This window comes from Ostrea edulis, chromosome 10, assembly GCF_947568905.1.
Source record: "Ostrea edulis chromosome 10, xbOstEdul1.1, whole genome shotgun sequence".
NCBI classification, from domain to species: domain Eukaryota; kingdom Metazoa; phylum Mollusca; class Bivalvia; order Ostreida; family Ostreidae; genus Ostrea; species Ostrea edulis.
Window position 1 is genome coordinate 38122800 of NC_079173.1, and position 17685 is coordinate 38140484.

A 17685-nucleotide genomic window follows, 5' to 3' on the forward strand; every position below is an offset into this window, starting at 1 on the left:
TGTGTTGATTCCTACTTGTAGGGAATTTAAAATTAAATTTGTATCTCTTTGACAAATGTATTGTCTTTCTCTTATTTTCAGCCTACCTGTAGATGTCTAATAAGTTATTGGGTTTACCTGTAGGTGTCCAATAAGTTGACAATTACTGTCCATTATTTTTAAGAACGGACAGCAATTGTCAACTTATTGGACACCTACAGGTAACCTTTCACTATAAGTAGACTTTCTTCTATATAAAAGCCTAAAAAGACAAAGGATTGCGTAACAAAAATGTTTTAAATATATATATATATAAATAAAAGCACTAAGTTCCAACAACAGATACCTGAAAGTGTCGGATCCACAACATGGATACAAGGTCAAATACAAAAAAAAAATATACAAAGCACTAAAATGACCAACGACACGAACAACCCGGACAACCCGGACAACCCCTCCCTTCTTCAGGACAAACAAAAAGAATGTAGTCAATAGCAACAGAGAATAATAACAAAAACTACATATAAATACATCTAGAACTATAACTACACTAATCTACAAACGTATGTACAACACAGACTATATATTTTTGTTGTTGGGTTTTTAGGCTTGCCAATCAATGTTAAAACCGGAGCGAATTAGGACATGCCTTATTTGTCCAAAGAACTGATCCAAAATGTACGAAGTGATAAAAATAGACTTTATCAATCTCAAGTGGAACGAGTTAACTATATTACGTTGACAAATAGTAAAACTAATTCGTACCCAGAGAGATTCTATTTTACTTTTAACAGCGATATCCATTCTCTTGATATGAATGTTTGACCATTAGCCAGAAGCTTTGCAGAAATAAATTTAAAGGTAAACTTTGCAACAACAGCGAGATAATGTAAAAAGATCACAAAATTAAGCCTTCTGGTCCAAAAACGACACAGGTATTTTTTAAAAGTTAATTTTAAAAAGATAACTTCCTTCTGAACATACTTATATGCAACATCACTTTGTTGGCTACATGTTAAAGTGTTACAAACCTGACCTTGATGTAAAAAGTGAGAAGAATTTTCAATGTGCAATCACCAATCTACAGTATCGCAACGTTATTCTTGACATGATAAACGATAGAACACGATAGAACATGATACACGCTCGATAGGACAGAACACTCGCACAGTACGATAGAATACACGCACGGTAGAACACGATAGAACATGATACACGCTCGATAGGACAGAACACTCGCACAGTACGATAGAATACACGCACGATAGAACACGATAGAAATGTCAGGAACACCGGTACCGGTCTGTATTTTGACCCAAAGGAATGCTAATGCTATTTCTGTAGATTAGTTTAAACATTGATATTTGCAGCATTAATTACTCAGAGAAAAGCTATTTGTGGTAAAGGATAGTGTTTTATAGAAAATAACAAGCACTAAATCTACCCCTACCCCCCCACCCCCCTCCAGTGGATCTCATCCAAATAACATGACACTCCAGTGGTGAAAATTGAAAGGTCAATCTAGTTTTGTAGCGCACATTGTTGTATGGTACAATAAGCAAACAGTAAAAGTCTCGAAAACACAAATAATGAAGACACCTTACCTATCGTAATGACAGAAATCTGTATGATGTCGTGTGGAAAGTGCCATTCAAGAAAAAACAACTTGTTTTTATATATACATAGAAAAATCGATAGTGCACGGGTGATAAATTTGGGGATACCCCACAAGAGATTACAGGTGCTGTCCTAAATTGTAACCACTCAACAGAAAAGATAGCCGAGTAAATTGAATTGCGAATATATCCCTTGGTAGTTATGTCCAGGATACTACAAATGGTTTGGTTTTTTTTAAAAAAAAAACTTTCAAATTGAAAGCAACCATTACCAGATTCCTCTATTTTATTTTTATGGACGTGAAAGCACTTTATCCCAGTATACCTAGGAAAGAAGCTCGCGATATCATTAAGATAGCATTACAATCACGTCATGAAAAAGAAGTAGACACGGAAAGTATATCAAAAATGTTGGATGCTGTTCTTGACAATAATGATAGTAGTTTCAATAACAAACACTACATTCAGACTGAAGAGACCGCGATTGGATCAAAACTTGGGCGAAACTACGCTTTTGTTTACTTAAGAGATGGAAACAAATTCTTTTCCAAAAATCAAAACTACCATTATTTTACGTACGTTATATTGATGATATTTTTGTCATCTTGACGGGCACAGAAGAACTTTAAAAATTTCATAAAACTGCGAATGAAATGCATCCAAACATTCAGCTTGACGTACGTCTATCAAACACCAAAATCAATTTCCTTGGTGTAACAATCTCAATAACAGACGAAATCCTTTCTATTGACTTATACTGAAAACCCACCGATAAAAAATATGTACCTTAATAAAACCTCTAACCACCTCGAATCTACAAAAAAACGCTATTCCCGTTAGACTTGGGCTCCATGCGCGTAGAATTTGTTCCACAGAAATTCTACGAAAGGAAATAAAGAAAACGCAGCTATTTAGATAATGATGTAGAAAAAGAACTTAAGAAAGTAGATAAACTCGACCGATCAAATCTCCTAAACTACAGAAAAAAGGCAAAGCAGGGTAACCGTGTTCCCTTTGTGGTAAACTATTCTAAAGGAATTCCCAGTGTTCATAAGATTTTAAAAACCGTCAAAAAATTCTTCAAAATTGTGACCACCTCAAAAAACTTTTTAGAGATATGCCCATAGTGGCTTTTAAAAGAGTAAAAAATTTAAAAAACATTCTGGTACAGAAGAAATACAATAATTTATTTTTTAGAAAACAATATTTATGCGAGCCGTGTGGTGCTAAAAAGTGTACTTTATGTCAAAATGTCATTAAAAGTAGTCAATTTGAGGACTTCAACAGTAACAAATATCATATCTAAAATTATATCAATATAGAGTGTTTGCAAAAATGCAACAAAATTGTGGAAGAAACTGGGATAACTTTATACCAAAGGCTTGTTTTGAATTTGCTATTTATTAGACGAGAAACTGATGACCCTGTTGCTATTAATTTCTATACAAATTCTCATAGTATTGACGATCATTCTATAATAGGAATTGAGGCGACTTAATGGGGCGGTCCTTCGGATGAGACCGCAAAAACCAAGGTATCGTGTCACAGCAGGTTTGGCACGTTAAAGACCCTCCCAGCTCAAAGGCCGTAAGAACCGAGCATGGACCTAAACTTTGCAGCCCTTCAATTAATAAGAGAGACAGATTAACTTCAATCAGAAAAGCCTACTCCAACTACACTTTAAAATACCATAATGTAATCATATACATCACTAAATAAAATCAAGAAATCAGTAGACAATAAGAAAATCCATATAAACTTCTTTCTCTATACAAGAAGAAGAAAAAGTTTTTGAAAAATCAATTTAATATACAATCTAACTAACTCTTAACTAGTACTAATCAAAGTACTGAAAGTACTCATGGGAGTTGAACATTGTGGAAATTCAGTTAGAACAGATAGCACTGGAAGGGTAGGGGGATAAATGACTGAATATTATCATGATTTTAGATACAAATCAACTGTTGTTGTTTTTCAAAGCGTTACAACAGCAAACATGGATAATGGAAGGCCCATAGGCCACAACGCTCCTCGAGTAACTGAAGTCGTGTTGTTGTTTTCTAGAATTTCACCCCTTTATATTCTCATGAAAAATGTGACCACATATTATGGCCCAAACATTCAAATCAATATGGTTAGCAATGCCTTGCAGTTATGAAGAAGTTTTTCCCCCTGTATATATACATTAAAGTTTAATCCTAGTTGTAGCTAATTCTAAGGATTCATTACTTGAAAAGGTAGTCCAATATGCTAAACTGTCACCTGAGTATACTACAGTCCTGTAGAGGATCAATGGAATGGTAAATAATTGTATAATAACTCAAAATAAATGAAATGCAAAAAAATTAAAAATCGTCCGGCATCGGAGATGCACAAGCCGAGTTGCGCAAGGAATGGGCATAGAGGGAACCGGCAGAAAAGTTTGCAAGAATTATCAAGCAGGGAGCAAAATTTTGCGTACATAAATTTCAGCCGACTTAAATCCTTTGTGATCTCGACCTTTAACCCTTGACCAAAATCAATAGGCTTCTTTGTCTCATCAAGGGCGATAATCCATCTAAGTTTAATTGAGATCCTATAATTTGTTAAAAAATTATAGTGCAGAAAACAAAATTTTCTCCAAATTTCAGTCTATTTATAGCCAGTGACCTTGACCTTTGACCTAGTGATCCCAGAATCGATAGGCTTCCTGGTCTTACTGAGGGTGACAATCCATCTAAGTTTGATTGAGATCGTATGATTCGTTCAAGAGGTATGGTGCGGAAAACAAAATTTTCTCCAAATTTCAGTCTATTTATAGCCACTGTGACCTTGACCTTTGACCTAGTGACCCCAGAATCGATAGGCTTCCTCATCTTACTGAGGGTGACAATCCATCTAAGTTTGAATGAGATCCTATAATTTGCTCAAGAGCTATGGTGCGGAAATGAAACGTTGATGCGTGCCCGCCTGCCCGCCCAAAGGCACTTCATCAGATCATAAGCCGAGTTCGACTTCATCGCAACTCCGCTAAAAATGAAACACTAGTCAAATAATGTTATTTATTGCCAAGGTATTTGGGATATTATACTGTGGCTCAAACAGGGGGTGAATGAACCTGACAGTATGGAAAGCATATAGTGGAATCAGACTTGTGATGCTGGAAATCTATAGTGATTAATAAACTATACATGTACAAGATCCATAACTATTTTTTTTCCCAGTTTTTGAGGGAGAATCCTCATGTCTCTTTCATCTGTAGACAAATAAACTGTAGACAAATAAACAATGTGTTTTGACCAGAGCAATTTCCAATCCTTTTTGCAGCATAAATTCAACATTGTGGCAACTGGGTTAAACTTTGATAGTGAAGTAATACATGGCAGCACCTTATCCCATGCTCTTAAAATTTCTGTTTGACACACACTCATGACATCCACTCAAACATTACAGAGTGCAGCAAAATCCCATTGTAATAGGGGATTCAAAATGGATAACTGGTACAAAATATGGTACATACTATTCGAAAAGGATAATGAATTTGACATATTGATGTTTTGGAAAAGGAAATTCTGACATCGGGGCTCTAAGCGTTTTCAAACATTGTCATTTGATAAAAGTGTTCTACATTTTTAAAAATAGAGATTAATATGTCTTTACATACATAGGTGAGAAAGTTTCCATTATTCCTAGCCGAGACATACCATGTATGCGCAAAAAATTCATAAACAAATATCAAAATACTCACGTAGAAAATGTGGACCTTACCGTCATCAAGCGCAGCGAAACACTCCATTTCGAGATTTTCGCCGACGAAAGCTCGGTTACAGTAATGAATAAGGTACACTCATTTTGTATCTATTTTGTGACTTTCTTTATTAAAAGGAACAGTTCTCTAATGTGTAACGTGCAATTACTACGTAATTCAATAACTTGAAGCATGAAGCAGTTTCACTTTGCAACCGGATATAAGAAATTTTATTTCGTATTCCGATCCCGATCGAAAGTTGTTGACTGGGAATGACGTGTTTTAATTCAATATACATGTAACATCAAGCATTTTTTTTTATATCACATTAAAAAAAACCAAATATATACACATGCACAATGTTGTAGAGTTATTTCTTGTAAATTTTCTGAGGTTTCGCACCATATTCGATATTTCGCGCCACGGTGTCAATAGGTCTTGTGTGCAGTTGTCGTTCGTTTCCCTATCAATGTTTATAGGTGACGCTGCGCTACAAACGACAATTTTCAACCTTATCTTTTATTTTTCTATGTATATCAGTATCAATTTGATCGAAATCTTGTATTCAAATTGATTTGAATACAATATCATTGCATTTACTTACATGTCAATTATCAATATTAGATTAATTCAGAAAAGTTACATGGATTATTTAATGGCGGATGTTTATAAAAGTTTATGTTGATTTACCTAGGAGTAAATCAGCTGACACAGAACCCCCGCTGACGACCACTATACAAATCAATACAAATTACTGCGCAGAAAAGTGCGTGATGACCCAGGGAGATTGAACATAGTTCAACTCCCAAAAATCGATATTCATCCTTTTTAATAAATTTCTAAATCCTAATAAAGGAAAATCATTTTGCAAGAAATGATTTTTTAAACAAAGTTTTTCATACTTCAAACTATCGATTGTAGCCCTTCTACTTTGAAATCTATGGGGAAATTTCTCTCAATATGCAGTTAAAAATCATCTATGGGAAATGTTCTCTGAGTATGTGCACAGTCAAAAAGAAAATTACCAGTGATAAGTCATGTTTAGTTTAATCAAAGGACATTGCATCCAGTTAGGTCAAACTATCCTTTTTCAAGTTTTTGATTGAACAAGGAAAGATTACACAAATAAAGTACAAAATATTTACAGAAGCAAACCTTAACAGGCAAACTGTAGCTATTTCATATTGAACAGAATGACATTTTTATGATTGGTTTACATCTGTAACAGTAACATTTGTTGAAATGCGTTTTATCCTATATATGATATTTAGAATAAATATAAATCCAATCTAAAATAATCCATTATAATTCATCGTGTGCAAGTCTCTGACGACCCTTCTCTATTATTTTACTGAGTAGTGCTGTGGCTTCAGGTTTCAAATTTTGACCTGTTGTGATTTGCGTATCTAAGATGACGTATCTTTTGCTGTTGACGTCATAGGATGGCCATTCTGGTACTTTGTCACTATTAGGATTTCTGAAAAAAGAAAAACAGTTAATGTCTTCCTCATTAATCACAATACAATGTCCGATCTTTTATTTCATTGTATATATTTGTATTACGCCCATTTGAGGTGTTATCACGTGTAGTTGAAGTAACACAAATTTTGACCTATGTATAGCACTCAGTGTCGTAGTAGTGAAGGTCATTTATCGAATCAACGCCTACCATGACCGCCAATATTTGGTAATTTTACATGAACTTTTCCAACAGTTCAAATTCACGTACATTTTCTGATATGGGGAAATCATCGAATTTAGGAATACATAAACAAGAGGCCCATGGGCCACATCGCTCACCTGAGTCACCTTGGCCCATATCTGAAGACTTTCCATATATATTTGCATGTAAAACCTTAGTCCCTATTATGGCCCAAACTACCCTTTGCAAACTTGAATCTACACTATGTCAGAAAGCTTTCATGTAAATGTCAACTTCTTTGGCCCAATGGTTCTTGAGAAGAAGATTTTTAAAGCTTTTCCCTATATTTGTATGTAAAACTTTGACCCCCCCACTTGTGGCCCCATCCTACCCCCTCCCCCCGGGGGGACATGATTTGAACAAACTTGAATCTGCACTATGTCAGAAAGTTTTCATGTAAAAATCAGCTTTTCTGGCTCAGTCGTTCTTGGGAAGAAGAGTTTTCCTATATATTTGTATGTAAAACTTTGATCCCCTAATGTGGCCCTATCTAACCCCCGAAGCCCATGATTTGAATAAACTTGAATCTGCATTATTTCAGGAAGCTTTCATGTAAAAATCAGCTTTTCTGGCTCAGTCGTTCTTGGGAAGAAGAGTTTTCCTATATATTTGTATGTAAAACTTTGATCCCCTAATGTGGCCCTATCCAACCCCCGAAGCCCATGATTTGAATAAACTTGAATCTGCATTATTTCAGGAAGCTTTCATGTAAATCTCAGCTTTTCTGGCTCAGTGATTCTTGAGAAGAAGATTTTTAAAGATTTTTCCTATATATTTGTATGTAAAACTTTGATCCCCTATTGTGGCCCCATCCAACCCCCGGGGCCCATGATTTGAACAAACTTGAATCTGCATTATGTCAGGAAGCTTTCATGTAAATCTCAGCTTTTCTGGCTTAGTGGTTCTTGAGAAGAAGATTTTTAAAGTTTTTCCCTATATATTTGTGTGTAAAACTTTGATACCCCCTTGGGGTCCCATCTTATCCCCGGGGGCCATTATTTGAACACATTTGAATCTGCACTATGTCAGAAAGTTTTCATATAAAAATAAACTTTTCTGGCTCAGTGGTTCTTGAGAAGAAGATTTTTAAATGACCCCACCCTATTTTTGCATTTTTGTGATTATCTCCCCTTTGAAAGGGGCATGGCCCTTTATTTGAACAAACTTGAAAGCCCTTCACCCAAGGATGCTTTTTGCCATGTTTGGTTGAAATTGGCCGAGTGGTTCATGAGAAGAAGATGAAAATGTGAAAAGTTTACAGACAGACGGACAGACAGACGGACGGACGCCGGACAAAATGTGATCAGAAAAGCTCACTTGAGCCTTCGGCTCAGGTGAGCTAAAAAGCGAAACTTAACAACGAAATCAAAACATCGCCAATATTGCGTTTTCTTCAAATCACTTACATTTGATTCCATGAAAACATTTGATCATATAGTATCTGAAATGTAAACTATAAATGTGATGAAGATGTAATAGACCCATGGGCCAAAACGCTCACCCGAGTCACTTTAACTGTGAATCTCTTCAGAAATATTATTCAAACAATATTTACACTCTTAATTCCCACAACTTTTACCCCATATTATGACAACCTAGCCCCACAGGGTTATGGCTTAATTAACAGACCTTGAATTCACACACAATGAGGCTGTTTCAATATCAATATTAATTACTAGAATGACCTTGAAAAGTGTGTCCTTTCAATTGAACATTTTTTAAATCTCCTTTACCCAAGGAAAATGTTTATGGTAAGTTTGGCTGAAATTCGCAATGGTGTTCAGGAGAAGCCAAAAGTGTGATTTTTTTTCCCAGACGGACGGAAGCCAAATATAGGCGGATGATAAAAGCTCTCTTTATCTCAGGTGAGCTAAAAAGCGATCATATAATGTCACTGTATATGTTTCTAACAATGCACCACCACCAACATCTTTACGATGTCGACTTTCATATATACATAATGATCATTTAATATATGTTACACTTATTGCATGATATCATATCGTATTCAACAATGTCCGAGCAAAATATCTCCTGATATAATCATCTGTGTATTATAACGAAACAAAGCAAGACTACAAAATTGCATTTAAAATTGCAATAAAAGTCTGGATCTCCGCCGCTATAGGTCGCTAAAGTCACTTTATTGTTCCATTGTCAACGTACGAACAATGAAATAACTTGATATGATAAACCTTTATGTTTCCTTTCTCCCCGAGTTCCGAGTGTCAAACAGAATTCGGTGATTAAACTGTCATAGGATATCTGTGCAAACAAATTCCTCTTGCGCCTAAAAAAAGATGAGAGCTCACTTTTGGGAAATAACTCTGACGTATTATGACGTTACATGTTACTTGACACTCGGACCTCCTCGCGGGATAATAGCTGACAATCAAACTGCTATACGTAGATGAGACCACGACGGGGAATGTAAACTGGCAATTTGTCACACGGATCAACTCGGCCGATTCCACTAACCTCGGATGTATGATGTTTTCCCTACTAGTACGTATACCAATGACATAAAACAACATGTTTATATGTCTATGTTCAGCTGGAACTACCTTTAAAAAATATTACAGCTCCCGCGAAAGACACTCCATTACATTGTAGAATGCTTTCAATATTTGTAACTGTTTGTCTTTGAGATTTGTTGGGGGGGGGGGGGGGGGGGGCTTCTCGAAATGGAGGGAAATTTTCTAAGGTAAACTCGATACAATCATCAAAAGAAGAAATTTTGATCGCTACTTTCTGAAAGTGACAATATATAGACGAAAGGATTACAAATGTTAGGTGTAGCTACAAACCAATTTACGTCATAAATCCGAAGTTAGATATAAGATACCGAAATCTGCAGAAGTTTGTCGAAAGACAATTTCTGTAAAGCGTGACGAAATCAAACGAGGATTACCGAAAGTTACCTTGTTGTATATGTCAAATACATAAATGGGTGGAATATGATGAGAAAATACGACTTTCTAGAGAAATCTGAAATTCTATTTTTCCTTGCACATGTACATAATAATACTGTCTAGACCAATCAGATAGCGCATTGTATTTCAAATTATTATATTGATGTTTAATACTATACAATATACAGGTTAAGGAATATTTTCAAACTGGGAAGAAATATCATTCAAACATACGTTAGGAAATTAAATAGGCTACGATTGCAACTATGTACGATGACTCTTACCCGAACTTTGCGAAATTGGCCCAATACTGGACAACATTTTCAGACAGGAGGTTTAAATCGGCAAACTTCTTACGTTTTTCTTCTGGGATTGTTCTTAAAAAATCAAACAAAAGATATAGTTCATCACCATGTCCGGCTCCCTTAAACCAGGCAGGTGGATCTCCACCGAAAGGCATAGGGCTTGCTTTAGTTACCAGATATTGGAATGTTTTAGCCCCTGTACTGTCCTCGGCGTGAATAGATAACATAATATTACTTGGAACAATGAACATATAGTCCCCGGTGAATTCACAAACTTTGTTACTTTGTGCATCATCGTTCTCCGTATTGGTATATAAGTCACATATTTCTTGCACTAGATTAGGGGAATTCCCAACAGCCGTTTCAACAAATACAGGGGCGGTCATTTCACAGAGAACAGTCTTTGGAATTTTCTCTGTTACATTGAATTCGAAATGCTCTTGAAGTTGTGGAGTCATACCAACATACACCAAATTCCCCTCCCCGTTGAGTGTCCCTGACATAAAATCAACGGTACGAAAGAAACTATAAATGTCGTTATCTGACGATCTTGGATAAGCAAAATTTTCCTTTATCAATTCCCCGTCAACACTCGGAACAAATCCACCTAGTTCCGCGGACATATTCATTGGTATCTCCAAATCCATCATCGTAATAGCATTTGTAATATTTTCAACTGGGATTTTCTGAAGGCATTTCAAAATTTCAGAGACATCTTTTTCATTATTACAAGAGGTTTTTTCAAGAAGCATGTTCGCTGTTTTTCTCTCTACATCCTTCTTTGAGATTGCAAAGAAAGATACTACACCACTGTGCGCTATTGCTCTTTGAAACAGTCCCTTATTAGAAGGAATCAACGTCTGCAGACTGACAGACATTCCACCAGCTGACTCTCCGAATATAGTGACAGAATTAGGGTTCCCTCCGAAGGCTTCAATATTCTTCTGAACCCAACGAAGAGCTTCAATTTGGTCCCACAAACCAAAATTACCCGAAAGTAAGGAATCATTCAACGTGAAAAACCCTAAAAGTCCAAGTCTGTAATTGATTGTCACAACTATGACGTCACCACCTAATATCAGTTTCTGTGGTTTATATTGACTAGCTCCACCGAACATGAATGCCCCACCGTGAATCCAAACCATTACAGACAGATTACGTTCCCTTGATATTTTGCCAGGAACATAGATATTGAGATATAAGCAATCTTCATCTTGTTGTAAATTGTCAACTCCGGGCATAGCAAAATCCCACTGCGGACAGGAAGGAGAATTTGTATCGGATATTCCCTGGACACCTTCCCATTCTCCGATTGGTTGGGGCTTCTGAAAACGTAGACTTCCTGTAGGTGGTTGTGCAAACGGAATTTTTACAAATCTGTACACTTGATCCTTCTCATAGTTTTCTTCATAACCTCTGACCCAGCCTGACGGGGTGTTGACCTCCAAGGCATTAATTACATCTGATCCTTTCACCGTTGACATTGTCGATAACAGCAGCATCAGAGCGATCTTTACAGACTCCATTATGATTTTCAATCGACCTGAATAGTGATAAAAAGGTGTTACATTACTAACATTTAACTGTCAAAAGGAAATATCAAAACACATCTCTGACAATCGACAATTTGGTAGCAATAGATGCAATAACTGTGTTTGTTTTTTTACTTTTGTGATTTCCTCTATATTACACGTACAGAGTCGTGTGTAGAGTTTGATAATATGGTTTTGTTTACTTTCTAGTTTCACTTTTAGGATGGTACTCGGAAGTTAGCAGATTATGTTAAAAGTGGAAATTAATTTATGCAATTACAACTTTTTTGTTGTGAACCTACGATTGAGAAATTTATGCTCAACACATTATAAATAGAATGAATCCAAAGAAATAAACGGAAATATAATAGAAACATGGGGTTCGTGGGCCTTAACGACTACCCGAGTAAAATACATAGATTGGATCTACAGTCAGTGATGAAGACTACCTACAGTCAGTGATGAAGACGATCTACAGTCAGTGATGAAGACTACCTACAGTGATAAAGACGATCTACAGTCAGTGATGAAGACTACCTACAGTGATGAAGACGATCTACAGTCAGTGATGAAGACGACCTACAGTCAGTGATGAAGACGACCTACAGTCAGTGATGAAGACGACCTACAGTCAGTGATGAAGACGACCTACAGTCAGTGATGAAGACGACTTACAGTCAGTGATGAAGACGATCTACAGTCAGTGATGAAGACTACCTACAGTCAGTGATGAAGACGATCTACAGTCAGTGATGAAGACGACCTACAGTCAGTGATGAAGACGATCTACAGTCAGTGATGAAGACGACCTACAGTCAGTGATGAAGACGACCTACAGTCAGTGATGAAGACGACCTAAAGTCAGTGATGAAGACGACCTACAGTCAGTGATGAAGACTACCTACAGTCAGTGATGAAGACTACCTACAGTCAGTGATGAAGACGATCTACAGTCAGTGATGAAGACGACCTACAGTCAGTGATGAAGACGACCTACAGTCAGTGATGAAGACGACCTACAGTCAGTGATGAAGACGACCTACAGTCAGTGATGAAGACGATCTACAGTCAGTGATGAAGACGACCTACAGTCAGTGATGAAGACGACCTACAGTCAGTGATGAAGACGACCTAAAGTCAGTGATGAAGACGACCTACAGTCAGTGATGAAGACTACCTACAGTCAGTGATGAAGACTACCTACAGTCAGTGATGAAGACGATCTACAGTCAGTGATGAAGACGACCTACAGTCAGTGATGAAGACGACCTACAGTCAGTGATGAAGACTACCTACAGTCAGTGATGAAGACTACCTACAGTCAGTGATGAAGACGATCTACAGTCAGTGATGAAGACGACCTACAGTCAGTGATGAAGACGACCTACAGTCAGTGATGAAGACTACCTACAGTCAGTGATGAAGACTACCTACAGTCAGTGATGAAGACGATCTACAGTCAGTGATGAAGACTACCTACAGTCAGTGATGAAGACGACAATATGTATTAAAGGCGGCTTCTCTCTAAATATATAAGTCTAGGAAGTACAAAATACTATTGAAAGAAATATTTTACTAAAGTGGAAACAAAAAAATTCATATCTGCAAGTCATTATCATGGATATCACACGTTCGAGCAACGAAAAAATGATAAATTAATAATTCCATGTATCTAATTAATAAAAATTTAATGTATTTAATTACTTCCTGAATACTAAAAATTTACTTTGTCTATCAGTCGACTTCGGATGATGAGACTGCTTATGAGAAACTTACTGAGCACATTCACTTATGCAGTAATGAATATTTGTCCCACTCCCGCATGTAAAAAAAAAATCATGTATTTCAACGTATCTTAAATTTGTTGGAAGGTCATACACTTACAATAAGAACCATCGATGTACAGTACGTGTGTCCATAGATAGGCAAGAAAACGGAATGTTTCTCGGTGGTACATATCTTATTCACTGGAAGACGGAAGGGGGGATTACAGGGAGTGGCACCTAACCTTTTGATTGAGTATCTTTAACATGAATTGGCACCTGTTTTTATTTTGGGATCTTCAATCACGTACCCTTTTTTGGGCGGAAAAGAAAATGTTCTGAATAGTCCTGTGGGAATTCTGGTTAGAAAAGGTCCCTGGTACATGTACCCTTTCTTGTCGTGAGAGGCGACTAAATGGGGCGGTCCTTCGGATGAAACCGTAAAAACCGAGTCCCCGTCTCACAGCAGGTGTGGCACGATAAAGACTCCTCCCTGCTCAAAGGCCGTAAGCGCCGAGCATAGGACTAATTGTTGCAACCCTTCACCGGCAATGGTGACATCTCCATATGAGTGAAAGGGTCTCGAGAGGGTATATTAACTGGAGAGGGACGTTAAACAATATACAATCAATTAAAACAAAGGATAAAATCCAGGTCCACTGGTGGAGTATGCGATCTGGTCCAAGACGTTGATAATTGTTATACAGTATTCCAAGACAATGACTATTATTCATTAATGGAACGAATCGAACATACATCTTACAAATGTAACTAGGGGAATGAAAACAATTACATGTAGGACGTAAAGGACGTGAACATGAAAATGTGACAAAGGCTTTAAATTTGACATTTTGATGTACATGTACATACTGAATTCTGAAAATCATTAAAATGTAGCTTTCTTTAGTAGGGAGATATTTCATAAAGATTAACTATTTTTTTCAATCCTTGGGAGCTGCCATATTGAATTTTTTTTTATTAACTCCCTGCTGGATTATCTCTTAGCATCCACTAGAGGGCAGCACTGATGCTGACATCAGTAGGGCACATTGTGTATTTTTGGCACATTGTAAGCATAAACGTTAAAATGTCATGAGCAGAAAATGAATTAAATATGGAATATCAGTTTGAATCTGATGTTACCGAGGAAGAAATTGTTTCTCAGAATAATTCTTCTTTACCAGCAATTGATTTTAATTAGAGAGGAATTTTCCTTGATTGGTGTGCTTGTGGAAATTGTAGCTATGTACATTCAAGGGGTGCCTTTGTTGTCATGAGTTTGAACATTTTGTGTCAGATTACATAGATATACACATAAAGTGCAGTTCTCTACACCATATTTGACATGGTGTTTCTAAGTCCTGTTATAATTGATACAGATTACATTTATCCATGGATTTATGTATCCAGAGAGGAAGGGTCTCAGAGGACTTAGATAACAACTTGTTAAACAAGTAAGAATAACACGAAAATGGATAATACCTATTGTATTCAGATGTATTAAAAATCTAACCACAACATGGCATTTGTGTGTAAACATTTCCAATTACACAAACACACGTGATAGAATACAGTAACAATTCTGTTGCAGGCATGCTATCAAAATTTATGGCCTACAGACAGTTTATCAACTAGGTCAGACGCGGTCAGCCTCGGGGGAGGGGGGGGGGTCAGAGTAGTTTTACCCTCATTTGTTCATTTGTTGTGACATAAATTAAGGAAGCATTTCCTAAAGAGCACTGCAATCATAAACGATTTCTTGAAACCTCAGACTTTGATACAAATTCTGAATAAGTAATTTGTATTAGTGTAAATAAATAATATAACTGTAAATTACATCTCCAAAATTTATCTGTGGTCCATGTACATCAATTATTATAAAATATACAAAGTACATACCTATATTGCAATACTTTTATGACACAGTCACCTTAATTATCTCCAAATATTTTAAAATCTAATAAGATTAATTGATTTGGAATCTTGAAATAAAACAGTGCTTCTGAGTAAGTTCAGAAGTTGGAGGAGCTGGGGATATTTTGTGGGAGTGTTTTCTTTTTCTTAATGCATTGTAATTAGATTTGATTTCAGTTCTTTTTCCTCCAAAACCTTATCCATCAATTCTAATATGAATCCATATACTTCTTCTGCTGTATAATGGTGACCCAGTCAACAACAGCAATGTGTCTCATCTACGTCAGAGCACAGATGCATACTGAGAAATAATGGATGACCTCCATAAACCTTTAACTTATCTAGAGTGTTTAATTGATCAAATCTCGTAATAGAAAGGAGCAAATTTGAATCGGGTCACACTACCGTATTGTTTCAGGAGGTCTTTTACGTTTATTATATATGAAACAAATATTTTTTTTCATGTTCACTTCCTTTAAAATAAAACTAATTGTTGGCATCGAAATAAAACATATAGAATTTCTTAAAGTAGCATTACCTAGATAGAAAATCAACAGGCAACCATAGTAAACACCGCATAGTGTTATGGGAACATGTCAATCTAATTAAAATTACACTAGCGAGTATGTGAGCGGATCTAACATCTAATTTGTCTGTGACGTTTCTCACTGCAAATAAGGGTGAAGCGTCTTCGTGCGAAATGTCTTTCGGGGTGAAGCGTCCCATTACGCAATCAAACATCAATTACAACATAGCAATCATATAAATGTACCTGTATCTTAATACAACAATTAACTATATGCATGGTGCAGCATTAGTATCTTTATCCATTGATAAAACAGTAGACTTACTCAATGCTCCGCTTTATACGTATTGTCACCTATGAAAATAGTTTTCGTTTGTGGAAATGGCCGAGTAGTTACGGTTGACGGCCTATTCAGAAAATCACACAGGTCGTGAAAACTGGGTTATGCCATTTCAAAAAAAAAAAAAAGAAAAAAGAAAGAAAACGAAATTTGTATTTCGGGAAGCGACCAACGACCAGGTTCCCTGTGGTTCCATGCAATAGTACTTATATATTAAACGACTGTATATTTTCGATTAACCCGATTTCTACTTTCGATTTCAGTCAAGTATGGCTTTTCCTAGAGGTATCGTTCATAATTTCGCGTTTGATTTTTAGAAAGAGTAACTAACCTGAGTAAATGACAGGGATTGTCTACATGTGACGTCATATTTACCCTGTATATGACAAGGTTATGACTAGATGGTTCTCCTGAAATGCAGATTACCTACGAGCTGTTTGCCCCGCATCAGAAACATGTCATTTTCTAATATCATTAATACTTAACGTTGCCATTTTCTTAAGCGCATAACTATTAATACTCAAAGTTGCATCCCTTTACAATATAACAATAAAGACCAGCGACCGACACCGACATAAGCGGGGTATTCAAGATAACTCATATTAGAGATACACATAATTTACCGTGTATATATATATATATATATATATATATATATATATTAGATTTTTCAGTTGGTTCAAAAATATTTCTTTGTAGCCCCTTCCCTATGGAAAACAATATTTTAATGAAATATTTGTAATGAAATAGGGGCCTAAAAGGAAAGCAATGTTGACATTTATACTGTAGTAAAAGAAATCTCCAAAATATCATGTTACTTCTTACCGATGTTTTGGGCACTTTGTCTGCGAAAATCAAGGGCATAGAATGTCCGTCTACTGCCGGACCGCCACCATTTACAAAATTCGTATAACACAAGTAGGAATGTTTTCTATGTGCGGAGTATCTACGGATCAATCTAGCCCGTTGCAGCCATACTCTATTCTCTTTGTTACCAGGAAATCGATGGAAGCTAATATACTGTCCATCCACATTCTTGCCTCTGTACACAATTGCTGGATACGCAACGATATTTCCTTGATTGATATTCAGAAACGGTACTTTTCGTTCGTTCATCCATCATTGCGTTTCCAAGAACGCCCGCGGAAGTTTTAGAGAAGAAAAACCACACCCACAAAAAGCAGACAACATATTGTACATGACAAATTTCACTTCTGTGGCTTTTGAGATCACTATTACTTAGTTTTCCTATAGATTCTTATGTCTATGTGAAACGTTTACTGGTTATCCAGCCATTGTTCATGGTCTTGAAAAAAATCTTTAATCTAGTTTTTCTTCTTTATCAGTTTTGTAGCTTTAGACAACAACC

At 36.4% G+C, this 17685-nt stretch overlaps 2 protein-coding genes across 3 annotated transcripts in view; both read right to left on the reverse strand.

Annotated features, from left to right (window-relative positions):
* The window catches only part of LOC130046303 (carboxylesterase 1C-like), a 10831-nt gene extending 9150 nt beyond the window's left edge, over positions 1-1681 (reverse strand). The window contains exon 1 of the mRNA XM_048899055.2: positions 1584-1681. The gene's annotated coding sequence lies outside the window, so the exon portion shown is untranslated. The remainder of the gene's footprint in view (positions 1-1583) is intronic.
* Positions 1682-6350: 4669 nt separating this feature from the next.
* Positions 6351-17376, reverse strand: LOC130046420 (carboxylesterase 1C-like). Of its 2 annotated transcripts, none has more exons than XM_048899053.2 (3): positions 17142-17376; positions 10221-11784; positions 6351-6799 (listed from the first exon to the last, which is right to left on the reverse strand). In XM_048899053.2, the coding sequence occupies exons 2-3, from the start codon at positions 11765-11767 to the stop codon at positions 6625-6627; spliced, it is 1722 nt and encodes a 573-aa protein (XP_048755010.2). In that variant the 5' UTR covers positions 11768-11784; positions 17142-17376; the 3' UTR covers positions 6351-6624. The 2 variants fall into 2 exon arrangements, with proteins under 2 accessions (XP_048755010.2, XP_056007216.1); XM_056151241.1 differs by lacking the exon at positions 17142-17376 and adding an exon at positions 16302-16567.
* Between the last annotated feature and the right edge of the window lie 309 nt (positions 17377-17685).